General features: G+C 42.5%; 1 protein-coding gene across 1 annotated transcript in view; it reads right to left on the reverse strand.

Moving 5' to 3' along the window:
* Window positions 1-27,432, reverse strand: part of EMILIN2 (elastin microfibril interfacer 2) — a 175,666-nt gene that overhangs the window by 18,836 nt on the left and 129,398 nt on the right. Inside the window, exons 4-6 of the mRNA XM_029591081.1 lie at window positions 13,676-15,556; window positions 8,634-8,922; window positions 6,239-6,271 (exon numbers count right to left, since the gene is read on the reverse strand). Coding sequence (XP_029446941.1) covers window positions 6,239-6,271; window positions 8,634-8,922; window positions 13,676-15,556 — 2,203 coding nt within the window. The remainder of the gene's footprint in view (window positions 1-6,238; window positions 6,272-8,633; window positions 8,923-13,675; window positions 15,557-27,432) is intronic.

Genomic DNA, 27,432 nt, shown 5'->3' on the forward strand with positions numbered 1-27,432 from the left:
GAATATAGAGAGCACCTGTAGTTATGGGGAGAGCAATTCTGGCTGTTCTAATAGCTGCGGTTATACTAAATCCGAAAATGTACTATTGTTATATGGGTCTACCAGGGAGGGGGGGTGGGGGGGAAGGGAGGAGGGGGGGGATATCTCTGATAGGTTCACCTAAATCTATATATAATCTGGCTCTCTAGAGGGTGAGGAGTAGTACTTCAGGCTTGGTGAGCCATGGAGATTGGGAGATTGGGAGAAACAAAAAACTCTAATGGTGGAGAGACATTCCCGGATTGGGGGGGTCAAACAGGAACCATAACCGGACGGATATGGCGGAGGCTCCGAGGCTGAGCAGTGGGAAGAGAGTATCAGTAAAACACAGTCTAAGTTTAAGGCCCAACGGAATGACTGTAGGAGGATTAAGTGAGCCGCCCAGCAAGCGGGATAAGCCTTGAGCGTTGATATCGACTATGTATGGAGACGGGCATACATTATATGAGGCATTATGGTTGGGTAAACAGGCCAAGAAGGGAGGGCTGTTATGTTATGTGATGTTTTTGTATAAGCTCTGTAGTGACGGATAATGCCTGGGAAGCTACCCTGTACTAATTATGTTTACTGTACTTATTATGTTTATGGTACTTATTAGGATCCATGTACTTATTATGCTGGATGTCCTGTCCCTTTCAATTTCATGTAGAAATTATGTGAAGGGACGTCTTCTAAATGTTTCTTTTATCAAGTTCTTTATCAACAATTTATTTTTCATGTTATGCATGGGCAGCATTACCTGGGTTGGCAAAGGTAGAGTTATGTGAAGACCTGTTAACTGCTGAAATTTGTGCTCATTGACACTGAACAGTCTTGTATCTGAATTCTCTGCTGTTAATAAACATATTTAAACAAAAAAAAAAACCAAAAGGCCATCATACAAAAACTAGAAAGTGGATCTAAATGAATAAAACAGGGAAGATCAAAAGCACTGGCAAATTAAATGTAAAGCATTAATAAGGCAGGCCAAAAGAGAATTTGAAAAGAAATTTGCCAAAGCAGCTAAAACCACAATAAAATCTTTTAAAAGTATGCAAGCCTGTGAGGGGTTCAGTTGGACTGCTAGATGACTAAGAGGTAAAAGAGACTCTCAGGGAAGAGAATGCCATAGCAGAAAAACTAAATTAATGCTTTACTGAAAGGGTATTGGGGAGATATCTTTGCCAGACACATTCTTTGATGGTGATGATTCAGAGGAACCAGGAAGATGTAATAGCGCAAACTGTCAAACTAAAGAGTAACAAATCACTGGGTCCAGCTGGTGTACAGCCATGAACTAAAAAATGAAATTGCAGACTTATTAGAAATTCCTAACTTCTCATTCAAATCAGCTGTGGTGCCTGAAGACTAGAAAGTGGCCTACATAATGCCTGTCTTTTTAAAAGGGTTCCAGGAGTGATCTAAGAAACTAAAGATTGGTGAGCTTGACAACATTAGAACTTGGCAAAATGGTAGATGCTATTCTGAAGAACAAAATTATTGTCCATCTGGATAGACATAGATTAATGGGGCACAGCCAACATGGATTTAGCAAAGGGAAGTCTTGTCTTACAAATCTGTTAGATTTTTTTTTTAAGTGGTTATTATACATGTGAATAAGGATGAGTCAGTTGATATACAGTATATGGGTTTTTGAAAGGCATTTGACAAAAGCCTCATTAGGAAATTTAAGAGTCATGGGATAGGAGGTAATGTGCTATTGTGGTTTGGTAACTAGCTAGAAGACCGGAAACAGAAAGTAGGACCAAATGGTCATTTCTCTCAATGGAAAAAAGATAAATAGTGCATTGCCCCAGAGACCTGTACTGGGACCAGTGCTTTGGAAGATATGTTTATATGATCTGGAAAAGGAAGTGATGAGTGAAGTTATCAAATTTGCAGATGACACAAAATTATTCAACGTAATTAAATCACAAGCTGATTGTGAGGAATTGCAAGAGGACCTTGCAAGACTGGGGGATTGGGCATTTAAATGGCAAATGTGGACAAATGCAAAGTGATGCATTTAGGGAAAAATAATCCAAACTATAGTTATGTGATCCTGGGTTCCATAATAGGCATTAGCATCCAGGAAAAGGATCTTGGAGCCACTGTGGACAATACTTTAACATCCTCAGCTCAGGGTGCAGGAGAAGTCAAAAAAGTAAATAGAAGATTAGGGTTTATAAGAAAAAAAATGGAAAATAAAATGGAAGATGTAATGCCTCTGTATCGCTCCATGGTGCAACTGCACATTGAGTATTATGTGCACTTCTGGTCATCCCCATCTCAAAACAGATATAGGGAAGAGTAAACAAAATGATAAAGGGAATGGAATGGCTCCCCTATAAGGAATGGCCAAATAGGTTAGGCTTTCAGCCTGGAACAGAGATGGTTAAGAGGCGACATGATGAAGGTCAATAAAATCACGATTGGGGTGAAACGGGTAAATTGGGAACAGTTATTTTCCCTTTTGAAAATTTAGCTCACACCTTTTTATTGGTAGCTTAAGGCAAGTTACATTCAGGTACAGTAGATATTTTCCCTATCCCCAGAGAGCTTACAATCTAAGGAGGTTATTTAGTAAATGTTTTCTCCCTTTTACTGTCTTTGGGAAAAATGCTTAAATAGGGCGCTAAGTTTGTACCTGAGGCAATGGAGGGTGAAGTGACAAAAAACAAAGTTAAAAAAAAGAAAAATGGTGAAAAACTAAAGTAACTGAGGCATTCTCACTATCCTACCCTATGCACATCCAAAACACTGTGAAAGTGTGTTGTTTCTTCCTCTATAACATCGCTATAACCTATGCCTTTCTTACTAAGCAAAAACGCTCATCCACTCTTATCTCCTGCTGACCACTATGATTTCTTCTTCGTGGGCCTCCCATCTTCCTCTGCTGTAATCTATTCAAAAGTCAGCTGCATGACTTATGTTCCTTCACTGCCACTACGAACATGTAACCTTTTTTCTCAAGTCACTACACTGGCTCTCTAGCTACATATAAAGTTCAAGCCTCTCTCACCTATAAATTCATTCACTCTGTGGCTTTTCATTTCCTCTCTTCTCTCCCCTTAGATCCTTCCTCATTTAATTCCATTCAATGAACAAGTCGCTCTTATCTGTGCCCTTCTCCTCCATCGCCAACACCCAAATCTACACTTTTCAGCTTATTTTTTTATTTAAAATTATTTGTTGCCCCCACCCTCCAAAGCTTGCGGTGGGAAACAGTATTACACACATAAAAGCAAGTGTCACATACATAAACTATATGCGAGATAAACAGCAAGAAAACTCATCAACCATTAGTTTTCCCATGGCTGCATTTAGCTGTTAGGCTAAACCATAAAGAGTTTACGTGTAGGGTGCCCGACTGAGGAGGTGCTTGATTTTCTGAAGATGCTATGGAGAAAGCAGTTGTGAAAAGGTGTGTTTTTAGTGCTGGTTTGACAGGAGACATATAGGTCTGAAGCAAAAATGCCTTTTCGCGAATGGATGACAATCTGGCTGTACGTAAAGATGGGATTTCCAGTAAAGTCTAGGAGGCTGGTCAGATATTTCTGTTTGGTACATAAAATTTGAGGGTAGTACTGATCCACGAAGAGTTGATGTAAAATAGTAAATTATGGACTAATAGTGCCAGTTTATATTGAATATGGTATTCGATTGGGAGCCAATGTAGGGCTTGAAATGTACGAGTAATGTGTTAGAGAGGCTTCTAGGAAAAGTAAAAAGTCATGGGATAGGTGGCGATGTACTTTCGTGGATTGCAAACTGGCTAAGAGACAGGAAACAGAGAGTAGGATTAAATGGGCAATTTTCTCAGTGGAAGGGAGTGGACAGTGGAGTGCCTCAGGGATCTGTATTGGGACCCTTACTTTTCAATATATTTATAAATGATCTGGAAAGAAATACGACGAGTGAGATAATCAGATTTGCAGATGATACAAAATTGTTCAGAGTAGTTAAATCACAAGCAGATTGTGATAAATTGCAGGAAGACCTTGTGAGACTGGAAAATTGGGCATTGAAATGGCAGATGAAATTTAATGTGGATAAGTGCAAGGTGATGCATATAGGGAAAAATAACCCATGTTATAGTTACACAATGTTAGGTTCCATATTAGGTGCTACCACCCAAGAAAGAGATCTAAGCGTCATAGTAGATAACACATTGAAATCGTCAGTTCAGTGTGCTGCGGCAGTCAAAAAAGCAAACAGAATGTTGGGAATTATTAGGAAGGGAATGGTGAATAAAACGGAAAATGTCATAATGTCTCTGTATCACTCCATGGTGAGACCGCACCTTGAATACTGTGTACAATTCTGGTCGCCGCATCTCAAAAAAGTTATAATTATGATGGAGAAGGTACAGAGAAGGGCGACCAAAATGATAAAGGAGATGGAACAGCTCCCCTATGAGGAAAGACTAAAGAGGTTAGGACTTTTCAGCTTGGAGAAGAGACGGTTGAGGGGGGATATGATTGAGGTGTTTAAAATCATGAGAGGTCTAGAACGGGTAGATGTGAAACGGTTATTTAGTCTTTCAGATAATAGAAAGACTAGGGGTCACTCCATGAAGTTAGCATGTGGCACATTTAAAACTAATCGGAGAAAGTTCTTCTTCACTCAACGCACAATTAAACTCTGGAATTTGTTGCCAGAGGATGTGGTTAGTGCAGTTAGTATAGCTGTGTTTAAAAAAGGATTGGATAAGTTCTTGGAGGAGAAGTCCATTACCTGCTATTAATTAAGTTGACTTAGAAACTAGCCACTGCTATTACTAGCACATGGAATAGACTTAGTTTTTGGGTACTTGCCAGGTTCTTACGGCCTGGATTGGCCACTGTTGGAAACAGGATGCTGGGCTTGATGGACCCTTGGTCTGACCCAGTATGGCATGTTCTTATGTTCTTTTGTTGTGTTTGCGTATAGAGCTAAGTAACCTTGTGGCGGAATTTTGATTTAGCTGCAGGGGTTTGATGGTGGTGTAAGGGAGACCAATATATAAAGCATTGCAGTAATCCAGTGATGTGAGAATTAGGGACTGCAGTACAGTTCTGAAATTTTGGAGGTCTAGCAGGAGTTTTAAATGGCACCGGAGGTGCAGTTTGCCCTAGAATAAATTTCCTGAGATGATGCATCATGACTGTATTCAAATCCAGCCTAAAAACTCACCTTTTATAGAACTGCTTCCAAATACTAACCCCTTCTCTACAATAAATACACTTTCCCATAGACTTGTTTGATATCTATGTTTGTCTTGACTAGATTGTAAGCTTCCTGGAGTAGGGACTGTTCCTTATGTGTATCTGTTCAGCACTATGTATGTCTAGTAGCACCAAATCATAAGTAGTATAGTAGTACATTCATAAAAACAAAATACTACTAGATATAAGGAGGAATATTGCATATATCTTTGTGCTAAGGCAAAAAAATGTACATAACTCTAAACAGGCCCTCTGGCAGCATTACACTGATGGAGAAAAATATAATAAGAGCTGGAAGAAGAAATGCAGTCACAGGGAAAAGGCAGAGAAATTGGCATTTTCAATAGCTCAAAATTCATGCCAAGCTCAGGATGGTGGCTTTCAAGCCATGCAATCTGCAAGACTTTAGTAGCAGTTAGGTAAAGGTCTGAGACAAGTGAAAACTCTAGCTCAGTATCCATTTACTCTAGATCCGCATTATCTTCGGACCAGTTATTTTAACAGCAGAAATAATTAGGTTTACCTTAAAGTATGGCTACCTTCTAAACTCAAATTGGAGCTTCAGAAAACATGAATGTATACAAATTTCATTATGCAATTAATACACAGAGAGAAAATTTACCTAGAAAACTAGGTCCCATTTAGTCTGACAGCTTAAAAAAACCCCACGGAAAATGAGTCATGACAAGAAGCAAATTAGAAAACTGCATAGATTTGTAATCTGTAGCCACCAGCACAAGCAGTCTTTGTCATTGGGAAAAATGGTGGGAAAGATGTTAATCTAAAGACAGTTTTATAGGGGAATGGAAGGACAAGATATGTAACTAAGATCTGCAATGCTTGATTCTACCAAAGCTGATAATTAACATCTGCACCCACCTCCGAGTTCTACCTTCACCTCGTTCAATCTAATTTCTCTATTGTTACAAGTTACATGTAAATTGATATGTTACGACGAATACCGGTATAAAAAACCATTAAATAAATAAATGTATAGCTGACAAACTGATTACCTGGTGATTCTGAAGGAGACAATTTTGGATATCCTACAACACAAAAGGAACACTGATTATATTACCTTAAAAGGGACCAGGGAAAGATTGGTATAAATAATGCTTTTAGCATCAAAACGTTTTGACAGCATTGTAAAACAACATGAAACTAACTGCAAAATATTTGTGATATCAAAAGCTGGAGATCACTTGAGCAAATCAGATAGGACTGGTAGTCCTAGTCCACGTATCCCACAATTCAGATAGATTATGTCAACATAATTATAAATTGGATTGGAATGCTGGCTTGGGATTCTGCTAAAAGTGAAAAAGATACAGAGGCTGATGGCATCTTATAGACTTATAGATGTAGTCAGACACTAGCATTTGAGAACAAGAGTCCACTTGTCCACAAACGTTTATGCCTGAATGCATTTGTTAGTCTATAAGGTGTGGCCAGTGTTTGTGTCATTTTTGCTATTTCAGACTACCACTTCTCTGGATGCTAAAATGAGTTATTTAATCTGTGGTCTATTATAAACTAGCATTTGAAAATCATCCATCTTGACTGCTTAAGATTAGGTTATACTTGTGATGTTATTTTGGCATAATGCTATTGATCAGAAATATTTATGCAAACCAGGATGCATCACTATCATAGGATCCTTCTCACACCATCAGTGGCCACTTGGCCACAATTCCCTTGATCCACTGAATCACCCTTATATAAATCCTCCTAGAGATGTGCACAAAATGTACAGATTACAGTCTGAGTGGCCAACTATGCAAGGTGCAATTCAAATAGCCATACTGGTCCTGGAGAAAAATGGGAGTCTTTGTAGGTTATGATACCTTCTGATGGACCAACAAGATCTTTGGTTGGACCTTTAAAAGTTATCAGAACCTATTAAAACACAATTTGCAAATTAATGTAAAAGAAAAGTTTTAGTTTTCTTTATTAGTAGTATATATAGGAAACTATTAATAGTAGGGAAAAGTAAAAATAAATTGACAGAAGACTCCCTGTATGTTGGCCATGTTCACTGATCTCTACGGAGGAAAGTGAATATCTTGGGGATGGGGCATGCTATTCTAATGGGATTGGCTCCACCTCAGCCAGAATGGAACCCATCTGCTGATGCTAACAAAAAGGAGAGAGAGCAGCTTTTAAACTAGATTATGGGGGAAAGCTGACAGTCTTTCAGGAGTGTGAGGTTCAGAATGAGGTATCTTCATAGGATACTGACATAACAGGGAAGTTAGAGTATTCTGATAGGATGTGATAAAAGCTGAGTAGCCAAAAATGAATGATTCCAAATTACCTGAATTAACTGCTAATAATAAACATTGTGAATAGGAATAAAAAGTATAGATTTAGTTGACTGTAAATGACATGTCTAAAAAATAAATTACTCAATATAAGGGAAACACAAGAAGAGGCAAAACAGGCCTGTGTCAGGTTATATTTTGATATTAAAAGGAATACACAATATCAACACTACTGGTGTTACAGTTGGGTTGAAGAGCCAGCTTTTTGAATATTGAAAACAAGCTTGTTGCATTCAGTTAAGTACATTATTTTCTTTTTAGTGCAATAGGTTCAGGCAGATGCCGACTAGCAGATGATTGAGACATTGGAGTTTTTTCTGACGCCATCTGCAGTCCATTGCAAGGCAAGAGATGGGTTATTGATTTTTAAACACCTGGTGTCTGATGTTGTGGCTTAGATTAAGAATTTAAGATTTTTTCTCACTAACATTTTTTTCACTTGGGTTAAAATGTTTTAAGGATATTATAAAATAGATTATGTTTTGCCTCTTCTTGTGTTTTCCTTATATTGAATAATAACAGAAGATGGCTCTGCTTTCTTGATACTATAAAAAAAGATAAGAAAGTTAAAATGTTTGGCACTAAATGAAGATATTTAAAAATACCATCTTGAAAGCCCAGATAAAATGTATTCCACACATTAACAAAGGTTGAAAGAAGATCAAACAGCTGCCAGCTTGGTTAAATAGCATTGTTAAACAGACTATTAAAGCCAAAAAAGGCATCCTTTTAAAAAATGGAAAGTAGGTCTAAATGAAAAAAATTGAAAAGCACTGCCAAATTAAATGTAAAATATTAATAAGGCATGCCAAAAGATAATATGAGGCGAAACTTTCCATAGAGACAAAAATTAAAGGATGCCTTTTTGGCTTTAATACTCTGTTTCACAACACTACTTAACAAAATATGCATCCCAAAATCTACAGAATTGTAGAAAGCAAAATGTATCATGCATACTTCTCAAGGTTTGAATTTTAAATTGGTTTGCTTTGAAATAAATTTGTTTGACTACATATTTATCTTTTCTTAGAGATATCACCCATAACAAAAAAAATTCACTTTTGCATTCAATTTCAAGTTCACTCACCTGGTGCCCCGGCATATCCCTCTGAACTGGGCATGTCCTGTTGCCCATCTATTCCTTTGGGCCGTCCAGATCCTGCTCTTAAAACTCTGCCTGGAGGTCCAGCTTGCCAAGTTTCCACAATGACTCCATTCATGTCCGGAGAGAATGGCAAGACTGGTAATTGTGGTAACGAAGGAGGAAATGGTGCCTGTGGTATTCGAGGTTGCATTGGCTGCTGGGGGGCTGCTAGTCCCGGCTGAAGTGGGATTTGGACTTGCGGAGTCTCCTCGGGTGTTTTTTTCCTCTTTAGCTTTGGAGGATGAGGAGGAGGAAGAAATGCATTATTGAGAATAACAGTTTATTTGAGAAATCTAGAACAATTGCACGAATGCTTACTCTAAACACATAAAACAGTTACATTTTATTGTCTACTTCTGAATAGCAGAAATGATGCATCAAAAAGCCTTTTGGTTTTATGAACCTTTTTACTGTTGCCATATGAAACTTCAGATCACTGGGCTTCATGAGGACTGCACATCATGGTCTCAGTGGGTTGGTAAGTCTAGAACACTGAACTGAAGGCACTAACCATAAAATCTCCTTGCCTGTTGGTAACTATCATGAAGATTCTGTTGGTTAGACATTATCTCTTTACAGAATTTCTCTTCATTTTGGACATATCTACTGAGCTACGTCATGTTTGTATCATGCTATGAAATGGCGCATAAAATGACACATCACATTGCAGAAGAATGATGCAAATTCTATAAACTTTTGGGTGGTAGCCAAACATATGTTAGCAATTCACAGGGTAAGCGTTTTTGCTGTAGTAAACACACAGCTCATGCTGTGTAAGAACATTTCCTTGTTCCACTGTTTTTCAAGGCACATTTAATGAGAAACAGCAGAGATCGGATCATCATCACACTTGACACCAAAGTAAGCTAAACAGATGGCTCTACATATTCTGGGACCGTTTTATTTATTTATTTATTTTTAAACTTAGATCACCCTCTTGGGTGTATTCCTTGTCAGAAAGGCAGACAATAAATCCAAATAAAAAATAAATAAATACTGCTACTTTTTATCGCAGGGAATCAGAACTGCAAATATCAGTAAGGAATGCAATGGTAGCTCATGAAATGGTACTAACCAATGCGATCCACGGTTATAAAGGACCAGGTGATCAAGCCTACCAATGATAGTCAAGTGTCCAGAACCATGGAACATGCCCCAACCTTCTTCATTAATCATTCTGCCTGGCTGCTTGAGCACGAACCCTTCATTATAGCAAGCCTGATACCTTGAATCTCCCAGGATAATTCATGCTACAGACCCTGACAGAAGGGCCTGGTTATCACCAATGTGCCAAAAAAAACCCCATAGTAACACTTCCAAAAACAATAGAAATCCACATCCCAGACAGTCTTCTTGCAATATGAAAGACTGTGGGGGAAGAGCACTTGATATATTTATATGGTAAACAATCCTGAGATATCACTGCCATTTAACTACAAGGGGTGAAGCTGAAGTGTTCCCTTGTTCTCTGTCTCTTCTGCACTCCTGCTTTCGGTCTCTCTTTTTCTTCTGATCTCCATCTGCTTACTCTCCCTCTTCTGCCCTCCCCCGCCCTCCTTCTCTCTCTTGTCCCCTTGCTCTCCTCCTTTCTCTCTTCTGCTCCCCCTTCTTTTATGTATTCTTTTTCTCTCTCTGTTTTTCAGGCCACCCTGTTCATGCCTCATGCAGGCTCTTTCTTCTGATCCCCTGCCTCCTCACTTGCTATTAGGTGTAGCACAACGCCACTCTCCAGCACAAACAAGCCATGGGAGGAAGGCAGGAAGTGGTTTTCTCCAGCACTGCTACTCCCTGATTAGTATCATTCCAACTGATAAGAAAAAAGACTGCAAGCAGAAGTGGGAACTGCAATACTGGACTAAAGTACTTTTTGCTTCCTGACCCCTCATGGCTCACTGGTGCCTACTTACTAGCATGAAATTTCCAGTCAGCAATGGTGAGCTAGAAAACTGTAAATCCCCCTTGCCCTGATTTTGACTTTCTGTGACAGGGCATACCCCACACAGGAAGAAATAAACCAAACAATATGAGAAAAAGGGTGAACAGGGCAAATAATTCTGCAAAGGTTGCTCTGTCACTGCTCCAGGGAAAGTAGCAAAACAGTTAAGAAAAAAAAATCTCTTTGGAGCAGCTAGAAGAGTCCCAAGAGTAGAGTCTGGTTGAGTGGAAGGGCCTGATTTCCAAAACCCAGCCTCACCTAGGAATTTCAAATAGGGTAGGACTTTAAAAAAAAAAAAGGACATCAGAAAGACAGGAATGCTGCGGATCAGTCTCCCTGGATCTAGAAGTCTGTGGCTTGCTGGGCAGCAGGGAAGAAGTACCTCGAACTGACTCAGAACTTAGAGAGACTGTTGAAAATGTTGGGCCTGTTTCAAAACTTTGGAAAATGGTTCTACCAAACCCATACTATCTTTAATCAACATTTCCAGTGTTGCAACATCAGACCCCCTAAAGTACAGCCAACGAGAATGAAAAACCACTGTATCCCAGTGGTACTGAAGCAATGGGAGTCCATACTACTTCAGCTTCCTAAGCATATCAAAGAATCCAGACGTAGTTAAACCTTCTTAGTATGACCTGTGTCTCTCCAATTAGTTGCCGGTTCCATTTTTCTTCCACTCTGGAAATGCAACCATGGCTAAAAAGTGAGACATTGCCCTTGCGGCAATAGCCCAAAAGGAAGGAGAAGAAACTTGTTAGCAAGTTGAAAGGAGCCAAAACAGTGATGAAAATTCAAGCATGCTTGGCACAGACACAAAGGGACCTTTGTGGCAGGTCAAGGGAGGCAGACGATCAAAGATTGAATAAGATTTGTGGCAGCATAGTAGGCAGGCACGAATAGGCAGAATGGGTAAACGAAATTGTTTTTATTTGCCAATGTTTTCTATGATTCTGTGGAATAGTGGGAAGAGATGAAGGAGCTGGAAGGGTCATGGTTGAAGGAGATGAAGGGCATGAAAGGACTACAGGTGAGTGGGTGGCAGATGAAAGAAGACTTTGGAGAGATATTGTGAAACAATGCATAAAGTAGCTAGAGTGGTCATGGGAGAGAGATGAAAATATGGAATGGACAATGGGTGGAAAGACAGATGACGAGGTAGAAGGTTTAAGGTGTAAGGGGTAATAGACGGGAGAAAACTGGGAACAGGATGGGTGTGATATGAATGGTTGAGAGGGAAAATAATATGATAGTTGGAGGATGAGAGAGAAAAGTAGAGGGAAAATGGAGGTGGGAGAAAGAGAGATGGAAAGGTGAGAGAAATGAAAAGAAGATCACGGAGGAAACAAAAGAGGTAAGGAAGAGAGATGAAGAGAATGGAGAAAAAAAGGAAAAGATAGAGAAAATATAAGTCAGGAAAAGAGAAGAAGAAAGCATAGAAAAGACAGAATAATAGTGGTGATTAAAAAAAACAGATTTTATCCATTTAACAATTGTTTATGTGCATAATTGACCAGTGACTTAATTCTTCTTCCTCATATCTAAAATTCAGCAAGTAGGTGGGGAGTTACTCACTGCTCTTTCTGCTCCTTCACAAAGCTTGGGCATAGAGAGAAAGAGAGGAACAAAAAAGACCCAGGGTGATGTGAAAGAGGAAGAATAATGCTTGAGAGGACATGAAAGGACTGACAGAAGATAGTGAGAGAGCTAGAAAGGAGATTTTGAGAGAAATGGGAGGAAATGACTGATGTGATGAGAGAGATCCTCTGAACTCCCACTAAACATTCCACTCACTTGCCCAGCATTACCTGGGGGCTGACTTCCTCCAAACACAAAACCCTAGCTCTGTCCTGAGAGAATCTTTCAGAACTCTTTTAATGCATGTGTATTTTCCTAAGTGTGACCCTGGCCTGTTTTTCTCCAAAGAAGGGTCACTCAATATATATATATATATTTCCAGCATGGGCGGCTGGAGGAGACTTTTGCATATTTGGCATCCTCCCATAGCTTTAACCCCACCTTTTTGTGGGAGGCTTCAGTGGGTTATAAATCCCCCCCCCTGGAGCATGATCAGAATTCAGAGGTTCTGAACCTGGTGCTGCGAGGAGAGGTTTTTTTTTTAAGAGGTCCCTGGTTAGTTCCCTCTGGTCTGGAGTAGAAAAGGAAGGAGAGAAAGAAGTTGGAGTGGGATTTTTGTTGTGGTCATAGCCCTACCCCCCCCCCCCCCCCTTTTTATATATATATATATATATATATATATCAGAAGGAAGAAAAGGAAACAGTGTGGATTGCTAAAAAGCTTTGGATTTTAACCAGTCTGGAAGGAAGGACTCCCCACCACAACCACCACCTCCTGGTTTCCAGCAATGCTTGATGATTAATCTTTCTGTCCAAGCTGTAAGTCAAAGGCAACAGTGAAGAGAATTTGAGAGACTGTGATAGTTTTGGACTTACTATGGGATTTTTCTTAGACCAGTGTGGATATTGGGGTCTAATTTTTGAGCTTGGAGATTTATCTATCTTCTGCCCTGTTTATGCTTGAGTTGCATTCCAGTTACTCTACCCTCCAAGGGGAAGGGTTGTTAAAGCATGGATGGTGGTTCAGCAGGGAGGAGACCAACTAGAAGGAACAAAATGGACCAGGAAACTATGAATTTTCTGATTTTTACATTTTTTTATACTGTTTTTAATGTTCACCATACTAAGACTGGTTTCCTATTTTCAAAGTGCAGTAAAGAATTTAATTTTGAACAACAGTTGGACTTCTGCTATTTTATTTTTCCTCCTTGCTACCAATAGTGAATGGTAGTGAATGGAGTGACTACCACTTGATGGCAATTGATTTGTGGTGCATCTTTTTGCTATGGTTTTGGTGGTCACCCTTGCAACTTCCTGGCACACCAGAGTTCAGAGGATGTAAGAAATGCAGTTTTCCTCAAATATGCCTAGAGCCGTAGTTCCCTGGATGAAGTTAACAACCCAAATGGGGGTCCCACTAAGTAAGCATTTCATGCAAAAAGAAACACAAATGCAAGCAAAAGAGACTTACGTTTAACTGGCTGAAGTTTTGTGAGATCTTGAATGCTGGTGGCAATTTTAGTGACCTGGCTATGGAACAACTGGACAGAATCCTTGAGCTCAGATATATCACTGGAATGTGATTTAATAGTTCCATTAAGCTGATGAATGCAGTCCCACAGGTTGGTAACATGCTTGTTCAAGCTTTCTTTTATCCTCTGTAAACTGCCAGAGATGGAGTCAAGTTTATTGCACACCTTCTCAACATGAGATACTCGGATGTCAACATCTGTGACCTCCTTCTGGATGTCTTGGGTGTTTTCTTTGCATGTTCCCAAATCAGTAGCGATCTGACTGTTTATCATGTCCAGCCTCTGCTCCAACTGGTTACAGTAATTAGCAGGGACAAGAGGTGATGCATGGTCTAAAACAGTTTTTTGTATCTCCTCAACTGTTTTGAAAATGTCAAGCTGGGTCTCTTTGCATGTAGAATTAATATCCAGAATCTGCTCTTTACAGCTACCAACTTCATTCTGTAGTAATTTTGCATCTTTGTCAATGTTACTTAGAATGAATTGAAGTGAGGCTAAATCTTTCTGTATTGTTTGAACGTCAAGTGTGTTGTCATCAATGGACTTAAATTTGTTGTGTATAGTATTATTTAACGATTTCAAGAGAGCAGAGTTATCCTCAGTTTTCAGAAGCAGTAATTGATACTTATTATGGTAGCTATTACCTTCACTCTCTTCCTGTCCATTAGCTGGAGACTGGCATTCATTCTCACAGATGCTCTCAATGCGTTGCAGTTTGTTCTTTAGATCCTTCATCTCAATTGTGAGTTTCTTATTTGTGGTTGTAGGTTCTTGACCAAAAAGGAATCCATCAGAGGATGTGGTATTAGCAATCTCTAACAGTGTAATGCCAAATCTATCTTCCAGTGACTGCAGATTTCTATCCAGAAGGTCTTTGATGCCCTCTACTTCTCTTGCAATAAGCCCTCTGAGAGTTTCGTCAATATAGTAGCAATGTTCTTCAGCATTCTTTTCTGAAATATTAATCTTGGCATGCAGGTCATCCAATCTTTCAGCAAACATCTCTTCAAGCTTCAAATTAGTAAGGCGTTCCATTTCATTATCTAACCTGGTATTTAAAATTCTGTTCGCTTCTGCAACTCTGTCAATCTTTTGATCCAAAGTCTTCATCTGTGGACTTAAATCATTGCTGTTGCTGCAGCAACCAGTGTGATTTGTAGATACTTGCATCTGAACTCTGAGACCATTTATTTCATTCCTAAGTTTTGTTTCTTTTTCTCTTAGCAGCTCTATCATGCCTAAGCAACTAGTTTCATGGTCTTCACATTGTTGTTGAACATCAGCCATTTTGTATTCACAAGAGTTTTTCAAATCTGCCATTTTTCTCTCAATTCCTTCTAGCATCTCATGTCTTAGAGATTCAAATTTCCTATCTATGTAAGCCTGGTATCTGTCTACACTAGGCAGTGTCACTGCTGGTCCTCGTGACACTTCCTGAAATTCTTTGAGTTGATTCTCATAGCCATTTACTTTACCATTCAGTTCATCTAGCTTCTCAGTCCTGCTCCTCAAAGTTTCTTTGACTTCAGCTAATTCCAACTGAATCTCTTTCATTCTTTCATCCTTGTCCTCCACACCAGAAGGAGCAGGCACAGGAACAGTTTCAGTTTTACTGCCAAGGGCACTGCTGGACCATTGAACATTATTCAGATATGTGCTTAAGAGTTTACTGACATCTTCCTGTATAGTATGCTTTAGATTTTCAGTTACTCCTCCTAAGGAAGACTGTAGATTAAGCACTGTCTGTGTAAGCTTAAACATTTCATCCTCTAGAAACAGGATTTTTTTTCCTGGGGAGTCCTGTTGTGGTTGATGTGACTCTGTTAAAAGAAAATAGTACAGATTAATGTTGGCTATGTTTATTTCCATCAATATTTACAAGCAGTGTAAAAATACCTTATTAAAAGTACAAACATCATACTGAAGTGCTCCCTTTAAAAATGAGATGGCATCCCTTTTAAGAAATTATTATGGTGCAGTGGATGTTACTGGGACAGAACTAGGGAGAAATTGGAAGAAGATGGGAGATGCAGGAAGCAATGACCAACTGCAGCTATGATGGACAGTCCTGACAATCTATTAGATTTTTCAAGATATTTTTGAAAATATTAACTTTTAGCTAAATTTTAAATTATTATGCTGCATTAGAATGATATTTTCTCAAACACTATTGTTTTTGAATAGTGGCACTTCAGTTTTTAACCACAAGAATCTAGCAACCAAATGTATATTAATTTTCTCACAGGACAAACAGGATTGTAGTCCTCACATATGGGTGACATCAGTGGACGGAGCCCTGCTACGGAAAACTTTTCTGTCAAAGTTTCTATAAAGCTTTGACTGATGCTGGCACACTGAGTGCACTGAGCATGCCCAGCCTACAATTATCCCTGTGACCACAGGTGTCTCCCCTCAGTCTTCTTTTTTCCGCTCTGCAGTAAGCATAGTGGTTAGGAGCTCTGTGCGAAAGTCTCACAACTTTTTCTCGCGGAAACACTTAAACTTTTACTTCACAAACGCTTTTTCCCTGTGCGGGTCTCCCATCGCATTCGTTTAACTGACACTCGGTGGGTACTATGCCCTGTTTTTCGGTCGGTTCCTGTCACTTCACTATGCTTTCCCCAGCCTACCAACCGAATTGCGGCCTTCCCTCTCCCTATGTTTTCACAGTTAGCCCCACATAGCCTGTGAGTGTCCTCCTGTGACCCTCTGCCTGGTTATTAGCGCTAGTGGAATAGGGACTTCCATGGTTACCGTTGCCGCCAGGGCCTCCTGTCGAATTCTTACCTCGGTACCTTTGTGCAGTCGATGCCCCATCACTACCATCTGTACCCCTTTCCAGGCCATCCTGCCTTTTTCGACACCATCGACACCCCTCCCCCGGCGGTCCATCGATGCCATTGATCCCCGCATCGATTCTTTCAGTGCCGTCAATGTTTTCATCCATGATGCTGATTTTTCCATTGGTGTCATCGATGCCCGGACGCATGCCATCGATGCACACCTCTGTGTCATCGGTGTCATCGATGCCTGGGTCGATGCCATCAATGCCCAGGTCAGTTCCATTGATGCACGGGTCAATTCCATCAATGCTATCATCGATTCTATCGGTGCCGTCAATGCCCAGTTCGATGCCATCGAGGACGTCGACGCCCAGGTCGATGTCATCAAGGACATTGACGCCTGTGGCCATGCCACCGATGCCGTCGGTGCCCATCTCCATCCATAGATGCCGTTGACCCCTCATCGTTTCCATCTGTGTCCTCGTCGTTCCTATCAATGCAGCCATTGATTTTGTCGATGCCGACATCAATTTTCCGATGCAATCGATGTCATTTCGATCCTTCAATGGCACATCGTTGCCATCGATACCTATACCGATGCCGTTGGTGCCTCCGTCACTGTTATCGTTGCTCTGCCTGGCCATTGACATTTTTTCATATATATATTTTTGATGATACCCTTGAGGCCGCTCCATGCCGCCATCGATACCGTCAATACTGACATAGCACCTACACGCAATGCCCTCGCCTAAACACAGTGCTTCATGCTTTGGAGTTTTTACTACAGCCCCGTATCAGCCTATGACACTACATAGTGCCAGGAGCAGTGCAGGCATGCTGACAGTCCGTCAACATTCGCCATCCAGGACAGCAAGGGCATCCACCTCGGTGCTGGGGAAAGACCGGGCTGAGCACAGTGGCACTCATTGTCACCGACATGGTGATTGTCCATCACTAACGCCATCCAGCACATCGGTGCTATCCTACTCTGTGCTGGAGAATGCCCGGGCTGAGCAACATCGCTACTGCCACCGCCGCTGTTCCACACAAGCTGGCAGTCCTTTGTGCTCCAGAATGATCGGATCGAGTTCCAAGGAATTCTGCACTGGCATCACGATACATCGAGCCGCTGCAAAGAGGGCTGGGTTCATGAATCATAATGGCTCCCCTGTACCTGAGGCATTCCCCACTGACACTGGTGAGGGGTTCTGTACCTCCACAAATTAATGTGGTAGCGACAGACACGCTCAGCATGGACTCCTCTGTACCTGCGCCACCATACCAGGTTACAGAGTTGAGTTGGACGTCTACGTCCACCAGGCTATCCCTCGATGACTCTTGAAATCCACGGAACCATTTATCTTCGCCGGTTCATCCTTCTGCGATCCACGACGGATGGTAAGTACTCTACTTTAATCCTGCTTCAGCAACAATCCCATTGAGACCTGTTCTCTAAACCGGGCCATATGGTTCGATAGGTTCTAGGTCGTCTGGCCTTCCAAGAGCCGTATTAGTGTCACATATCACTATTGCCAGCTATGTTGGACACAATACCAAGAGAACCTCTCTACCAATCATTTGGGATTACATCAGGACATCCTCCCGTTGTTAGCAACGGGACTCTGTACTGATTAATACTCTGGTTTCTGGTTCCTAATTAAGGACCGAAATTCCAGATGCATTCGCTGATTTGCTAAACACAAGATTCAGCAAACACTGTCTCAATTGCAAGTCCACCTTGATACCTGGCGACAGGTCTCGTCGTTTTCTTATATAGCACACACAAATGCGGGTACGAATTTTACCGCTTACGCTCCCATGGAAGATTACATGATATCCTGATTACGTCAGCCCCGCCAGTTGGACACCTCCTGGTCTCTCAACTTGCCGGATATCAGAGCGGCCACCCCACTTTGTACCAAGATTCAGGGTACAGTCTCCCGGATGCTTCAAAGCACGAGGGTGGGGTGGGGGGGGGAATTTTAATCTCACTATTCTTTCTTTCAACAGAAAGAAGTTACTCTCCGCCCATCCTGGAACTGAGAAATATCAACTTTCTTCAGAAGGTGCAGGTAAAATGGTATCTCTCGTCACCATGCTTCCATACCGCAGTAAGTAGGTTGCCTCTCTCTCTTCTATTTTTTCTGTGTGCTTCATGGTGGTTCAACAATATTACAATCCCAAGCTCTGCCGGTTGCACCAGCTTCGGCAACTGGGGTATTTCATTACATCACTAGCAGTAACTGCTGTTTTCTCTATGGAGTAAAACATTATTCACACTTTTCCTTGCATGGACAGCTGCATAACAACAGTCAACCCAAGCAAGGACCTCTGCCTTCTTCATGGCTCACTATAAATCTACTACCTGGGATTGCTGTTTATTTATTATTATTTTTTATTTATTTAATTTTATATACCGGCAACCGTTTGCACATCGTGCCGGTTTACAGATAACTTATAACAAGGATATATATAGGCAAAGCCTTTACAAGGAACATAGTGTAACCTAAAACATAGTAACAGATCAATAAATAGATAAATAGGGGAGGGAGGGGAGGGGGTGATCGAGACAAAGGAGGGGGCAGGGGGGGTGAAGACGGAAACATGAGGAGAAAATATGTACAAGGAAACAATGAACAAGTGGTATGTACATAGGTGTACATGTTTACTACATAGGTATGTACATGTTTACTACCATAAATCCCATATAGCACACTTCTGGACACCATAGTCACAACAACCTTCCTGTCCAACAACCATGCAGACTTTCTGACAAATTCTTATATGTCTCTGCGCGCATACACCATAACCTGAACCCCTCAATTCTTTCATTGTTGGGCCACGGTATTTTTTCACCATGTATTTACTCATGGGTTAAAAAAAAATTTTTTTTTTTGCTATAAGTAAGATTCAGTGAAATCCAATTATCAGTGGACCTAAGATATTCAACCGCTATCGTCCTTGATCCATATTGCAGATCTAGAGCCAAAACCTAGATTGGTCCTGCTCATGCTTGCATTTACTCAGGATTGCAGAGTTCGAACTAACATTTTCTCAACCCAATATGCGTCTTCTCCACTCCATGCAGACTTTCACATTAACTTCCTGGAGCTTTGAGCCATGAATTATGCCTTTATGCCGTACAATACTGCCTATGCAGCAAACCTTTATGCATACAGACAGACAGCATAGTGACATTGTGGTATTTCCAACACACAAGCACGCACAACATCTTAGCTGCTCTGCTAGGAAGCTGTGCAGCTCTACTCTTGGCCCTTGCTCACTCCATGCATCCCCGGGCCACTTATCTAACAGACTTACTGAACGCACTAGCAGACCTTCTCCACATAAGTTCCATCCTCCCGGATGGTCTTGGATTATATGTGTAGCGAGAAAAATCTTCTACCGCTGAGGTCATCTGAACTTGCCCTCTGCGTCTGAATCAAACCACACAGTAGACAGATTCTATTCCCTACACATGTCTCCAATGCATTCCCATGGACGCCTTTGCTGCAACAAAGGCCTCTTATATGTGTCTCTTTTGATGCCTCTCATAGCCAGCACCCTTTTTATGCTGCACCGGGACGGGGTTCACTGTTCTCAGACCCTCGTCCTGGCCGAGACCAGTATGCTTTCCCATACTTCTCAATCTATCATACCAATAACCAATTCACCTTCTCATAGGTCAGTCTCATATCATGGATTCACTGATGTTCTCAGGTACTGGTAGCATCTCAAAAACCTTCTACACATAAATCTTACCATTCAAAATGGCATGATTTACCACATGTCGCATAAAAAAAAAATGGGGGTTTTACCCCCTTTATTTCTACACCACTCTTTTCTCTTACTCCCTCGGAGTCTGCTCCCCAGACATCCTCTACATGGGTATGCCTCGATTCCAATTGGCGTACCACTTGGGAGTGGGGATACCCGATTACCGGTTCAACCCCTTCCGAGTCAGCTTACCATGGGTTATCCATTGATTAAGCCGCCTCTATTTTACTGGTTATGGAATGGGACATATATATATATATATATATTAGTGCTTACAAGACTCATGTGTTCCCCATTCGCGCCTTGCCATTCCTCTCACGTAACAGTCTGCAATGGGAAATTCTTTCCCTCGTAGGCATCACTTCTACCAACAGGGTCAGTGAGTTCCACACCTTGTTACATACTCACCCAACCCGCCATTCCTCCGTGACTGAGTGGTTTTACATACTCAACTACATATCATTCTTAAGGTAGAGACAGCATCTCACCTTACTCAAAATATACTCTGCCCACTTTCCCAACACCTCTCTCTCCCAGATCGAGAGGGTTTTCCACTCCTTGGACTATAAAAGTGCACTTGCATTCTATCCAGACCGCACTACACTCCATTGGAATTACACCTAACTCTTTCCTCTTGTGGCAAAAGCCAAGCTGCGAGTTCCAGTGGGCAAACAGACCTATTCCTCCTAATTGACGGTCTGTATCTCTTTTTCCTACTAACAAGCAGGCATTTCACTACAACACCGTGTGTAACCACACTCTGTTAGGGCCATACCAGCCTCAATAACTCACCTTTGGCCTGTGCTGCTTGTACATATTTGTAAAGCTGTGACCTGGAGTTCTCTCCATCCCTTCGCAGCCCATTATCGCTTATTTAAGACTGGCAGGCATGCTTCCATGTTTGGCCAGTCCGCCTACTCCTCTTCTGTTCGGTTTAACTACCCAACATCCTTCCACCAACCCGTTAAGGGTTTCAAGATGCCCTCCTTACCAAATTCCACCCCCGACGTTGCACCTTCTGCACGTCTTGGGTGCATTGGGTACACTCTCGGGCATCCTCAGCTCGGTACTCACCCATATGTGAGGACTACCATCCTGCTTGTCCTGTGAGAAAGCAAGTGTTGCTTACCTGTAACAGGTGTTCTCACAGGACAGCAGGATGTTAGTCCTCACGAAATCCACCCGCCACCCCGCGGAGTTAGGTCTACATACGTTTTATTATTTTAGTTTCGCTTGCACTTTTTGCTATAAGACGAGACTGAGGGGAGACACCTGTGGTCACAGGGATAATTGCAGGCTGAGCATGCTCAGTGCACTCAGTGTGCCAGCGTCAGTCAAAGCTTTATAGAAACTTTGACAGAAATGTTTTCCGTAGCAGGGCTCCGTCCACTGACGTCACCCATATGTGAGGACTAATATCCTGCTGTCTTGTGAGAACACCTGTTACAGGTAAGCAACACTTGCTTTACCTCTTCCAATAGCAACCCTTTGCATATTTATAAAGCTTCTATAATTTACAAATTATATAGCAAACATATATATGATTCCTGATTTAATGGTATTTGATCTAAATATTAGGAAATAAGATGGAACTCTAAAACATTACAAACTGTAACATGAACCTAGAGTTTTAAAAAAAGATATCAGGAAACTTTGACACAATAAATACCATAAATGTATACCCCTAATGTAATTTCATAGACATAAATATGTAATCCTTTAAAAAGTAAAAAAATAAAGATTAAAAAAATACATCACAAGAATCCAGCTGAGACATCACAAGTGTTTCTTTGCCAAATTTCATTTCAGAATTTCATTTGAGAATTTCAGTCTCAAACTACAGACTGAAGGATGAAAATATATTTTTCTACTACTTTTATTTCTTTTAAAAAAGTCTAAACTTTTGTTTTTTATTTTCTGAATAGAGGCGTAAGTGCAGAGGGATACATATGTAAGAGGGTGCCAAAAGTATCCTTTACTGGTGGCTCTCAGAGTCTCTTCTGACTGAGTGTGAGGTTAGAATAAAGTAGGAGTGGTAGATGGTGTCAATATTTTAATAAAATCCCTTGTGGGTTCAGGGTTCTTCTTCGGGGTCTCTCTTGCAGAGAGAGTGGTCTTTCCAAGGGGGAGAGGACTGCCTGTCCTGCCTCCTGTCCTGGGAAGGTAACTAGGGACCAAAACATCACTAGGACTAGTGAAATGTTGTCTTGGGGTCCAAGAATGTTGTCTTGGGGTCCAAGAATGGATTGCTATACCTGTACTGAGGAGCCAGAGAAGAGATCTAAATGGAAGAGGGAAGGTACTTCCAGATTTCTCATCTGTCCCAGAGGTAATTTCTTCAAGAATGGTTACAGAGTAGATTTTGTGTTGTAGGGAGCCAGAGGAAAGGCTTCCTTGAAATGAAGAGTCCCAATGAGTTGCTTTCAGAGAAAGGCCTCACTTAGAGAATTATCTGTTTTTTGTCCGCTGGATTCCAGAGAATTGCATCCAGAAGTACAGGTACTAACAGGAAGCACCCAGGGAGGGTTTTTCTGACCAAGAGTACCTACTTCAGGAATGTGCAGAATTGATATTGACTGAGACTGTGAAGTTTAATAAACTTTGTTTTTCAAACTGAATGTGCAATAAACTATAGTGTACCTACTGTGATTTTATCTGCAATCAAGTTTGTCTGTAAAAAGATTTTATTTTTGAACATTTACAATGTGCTGCGAGTTTCTTTTACTGGATTGTGGCAGAGGATCTTCAGTAATGGCCTCGATAGAGTTGTTCTTTCCCTCCTTTGTGGGAAGAATCCTAGAAAATGGGTGCCATAATGGCCCAAGACCTCTCACATTGATCTCCTGTCAGACAGGAAAAGTTAGGGCGGGGCAGGGGCGGATTGGCCTATCGGGGGATCGGGCATCCCCCGGTGGGCCGGTTGCTCTAGTCACATGGTCTGCTGAGCGTGGCTGTCACAGAGCCGCGCTCGGCAGACCACGAGGTATCTCCGGGGCCGGCCGAGGCGGCGAATCCCAGGGCCGGTCATCAGCGGGAATCCCCCCCTGGGCGGGGGCTACACATAAACATCGCTATAACTCAAGCCAAATATCATTTCAAAAGAGTATAAATCAATGAGTATAAAAACCCAAATAGTATTTTGTTAGAGCTTGCTTCAAAAATATACAGAAATAAAGAGGGGAATAGTGGGATGCCAATAAATCACCCAAATCTCTTCACCTTTTTCTCCTCTTTATACTCAAGATGATAGACACTCTCTGTCCAGACTTGTAGGTGCCTCACCCTAAGCAGGCTGGAAAAGGAATCTAGACATTATTAAAAGCATTCAAAATCTTCTGTTCAAACAAAATAAGGACCATAATAGCTCTAATGCTTCCTTAAGTCAAAGCATAGGGCTAGCCCAATGGTAAGTACTGTGCACTTCCATGTGGAAGGTCCTCAGTTTGATTCCCGGATTGGGTCTTCTACAACCCAGGTCAGCCAGGGCTGTGGAGGCAATGTTCACAGGCCCTGAGCAAGGAAGGGAGTCGGTGTCATCAATAAGGGTGACACCTGGTGGCTGGATTTAGAGCCCATGGAGTTTCAAACTGTTGCTGCAATGACCACAGACTAGGATGATTGGGGAAAAATCCCTGGGCAGTTGTGAATGAAGGGTCTTGGTGCCAGGTTCCCAACTGTTATGACCGTTAGTCGCAGATGGCCGCGACCGACTCAACTCATGTCATGTATTGCTCTGCTCTCTTTTCCGGGTCAACTCGTGGCTGGGGCTCTCGAGACTCCTCGTGGTGGCCGGGACGCCACCGACCCCCATGCCGACTCTGGGCCTTCCTAGGCACGTGCGCACACCACCAGGCCTCCCTTTAAAAGCCCAATGGCGGGAATCTCAGGGGTGTCCCCGACTGATGACATCTCTAGGTTGGGATACATAAGCACCTCCCTTGGCTTATGCCGATTGACTTGGCAATGAGTTCCTTTGCCAACTGATGCTTGCTCCTGTCTCCTTGAACCCGTGGTTCCTGCCTTGGATCTACCTGCAGCTTTGAACTGTGGCTTGGGTACCTGCTCCTCAGGGGGCCTGCTTGCGCTCCAGATGGAGACCGTGTCTCCAGGCTTCCCCGTTCCTCGGGGTAGCCCTTGCGCTTCCAGAGGTCCCGCCTGCCGGCTTCCCTTTTCCTCGGGGTTGCCCCATGAACTACCTTCCTGCTTGGAGACTCGACTCTGTGCTTCCTCACTCCTTGGGGCACTGACTGTACTCTGCACTCCTCGGGGCAGTGCCTACGCTCTACACCAGGGACTGTATTCTGCGCTTTCTTGCTCCTCGGGGCAGTGCCTACATTTCTCTACCAGAGATTCCACTGTGCGCAGCCCCGCTCTTTGGGGCAGCTGATGTCACTACTTTGGAGATTCGACTCGGGCTTCCCTGCTCCTAGGGTCAGCCTACGTCATCACGCCAGAGCCTCTCTCACTACGCTGTCCTGCCCCTTGGGACAGTCTCTGCTACATTCCTCCAGAAGTTACTGTGTCACGCTCCCCACTCCTCAGGGCCTGCCTAGCACTTCTCTGTCAGAGGTTCCTGCTCTGGTACTTGCATCTCCAGTCCTGCCTGGGTACTGTGTGTCCCCTCCGAACTGTGTATCTTGCTCTGCTCCTCGGGATACCTCACAGTACTCTCTCTACAAGCCCCTGTGATCATGTGGCTGTGATGCAGGATGTTCTATCTCTCTACCACTACTACCATGTCCCCTGCGGCAGCTGACCTCGCCTCTCGATGGTGAGGATCTGTGGGGCTCCTCCCCGCAAGTTGCATCAACCCTCACCTCGGGCCAAGGGTCCATGAAACCCACAAATCCTAAAACCAACACTGGTTCTGATTCAGCTGGAAGAGAAAGGAGGATCAGCTCATAAATAGAAACTATGTAAGTCCCCTTTCTTAAAGTAGAAATTAGACCATATTCAACATAAATTGAGAAGGACTCAAACTACCATTTCATAGGCTATAAAAGCTTGGACAATGTGGCAAAATGTACTTAGTGCATGTTTATTACAGTTATGTCAGGTCAGCACCATTTCTTCTTCTCTTCGCTGCCTCTGGCTCCAAAATGCTTCCTCTTCCATATTATAATACTCCCCAATATTACTCCCTACCCGCCAACCTTTTCAAGCATTGATTCTATTTCCCCACTTCTCCATATTCTCCACTTTCTCATCCATTCTTTCTGCTATCTTGCTCACTGCTCTCAAACTTCAATGTTTCCTTCCTCTCATCCATCGCCACTTTTCCTGAGAGTACTTCATCCTCAGCATTATTGTCACACCTCTGCTTCTTTCCTCTGTACTTTTCTCCTCCTCCTTTTCCATTCTACTAGGGATATCAGAATCAATCCTGGCATTTCATGGAAACTCTCAGCCCATCTGTGCACAACCCACTACACCTCTAATCTTATTTCTATCACCCTCACTCCTTCCTTTCTCATGTTTCCAATGGAATGCCTGTTCTATTTCCAACAATTTTGCCTCCATTCATATGTTATGAACCCTGCCCACAGAGCTAATCCCCGCGAGCAGGCACCTTACCTTTCTGCCTGATGCAGCCGGACGCCGCCGAAATCGGGCCTTCCCTCACGGCCGGAGTCGCGGACTTTATTTCCCTTGCGGCCCGGAGGCCGCCCTTTGTGTCCTGCCTTGTCGCGGCATGGAGCCGCAGAAGTCGGGCCTTCACCGTGGCTGGAGCCGCGGACTTTTCCATGCTGCCTGCCTCTTCTTCACGGCTGGAGCTGCCGCCGACGTTCCACTCACCTCCGGGGCTGGAGGCCACAATCCCCAAGCTGGATTGGCGACTTGAGCTGCCCTCGGGGCCTCCTGCAGCGGCAGAAGCCGCTGCCGACGTCAGGGCCTGCGTCCAGGCCCAGCCTGGCTTCTTCTACATCGACGTCGGTGCAGGGCAGCTGTCCACGGTCCTGCACAGTCCTGCTTCTTCCTCCTAGGCACACGGCTCTGTCCTGGGTTGTCTTCTCTCTCCACACTTGTTCCCTTGATACTCTGATCTCCTTCCATGGCTATCAGTACCATCTTTATACTGATAACTCCCAGATCTACTTCTTTGCATCAGAAATTTTAACAAGAACCCAGTGCCATATCTCAGCCTGCTTGTCTGACACTCATCTGGATGTCCCACCAACACCTTAAACTCAACTGATTTTTACTCCCAAAGTCTTTTTTCCTCTTTCTCCCCTTTTTATCAGCATGGATGCCACTGTCATTCTCCCAGTCTTCTCTACCAGCAAATTTAGGCTCATCTTTGATGTCTATCTCTTCTTTGCACACATCCAAAAACATATCAATTTTTTCTTTATTCAATTATAAAATATCAAAGAGGCGATTACCATAGATGACAATCTAAATTATTATTCAGAAGGAATGTGCTTAGAATGATTAATCCATAGGCTCTTGCCCGCAATGGGCTGCAATTAGTATGATCAAACAAGCACTCGGGATCACGTCAGTTCCCCTTTTCCTCATCCCTCCCTACCAATAGACTTATATTATCCTTATTATTTACCAAAAATATTTTTAGTGCTTAACAAAATGTTTTTACTTATTTTTAAAGCTAAAACCACTCATTCCAATGAGCTCATTCCTCTAGCTCCCCTTCTATTATGGCTAGAGGCAACGCTGGAAGTGTAAGCTTAATGTAATCTTATGCTTCTAGCTCTGCCTCTTGCAGCAGCACTGGAGGTGCCAGGAACAGGGCAGAGGGTCCCTTGCTCCCGGCAATAAAAGAGAAGTTGCTGGGGGGAATCCACACCATTTCTTGTCTTTGTGGGAGAGTGGGGAGGAAGGGAAAGGGTCAGGCTGCTCTTGAACTTGGTAAAAAAAAAAACAAAAAACCTGGAACAGGGAGCATCTGCTCTATAAAAACTTTTTGGGGTTGAGAGGAGTACGGCTTGAGAGGACCTTTATAAGAGATGGTTGTGGGGAGGGGGGGGGGGGGGAGGGACTGCACCGAAGGCCCCTATATTTGAAAACTTTTACATTCTTATCACAGCTCTACTTAGCCAGATATCATTTAAAGATATCCGGTTAAATAGCAATGTTGCGCTTTGGAGGGTGGACCCCTTGTCCGAGGTGGAATTGGC

The sequence above is a fragment of the Rhinatrema bivittatum genome, chromosome 2, assembly GCF_901001135.1.
Source record: "Rhinatrema bivittatum chromosome 2, aRhiBiv1.1, whole genome shotgun sequence".
Taxonomy (NCBI): domain Eukaryota; kingdom Metazoa; phylum Chordata; class Amphibia; order Gymnophiona; family Rhinatrematidae; genus Rhinatrema; species Rhinatrema bivittatum.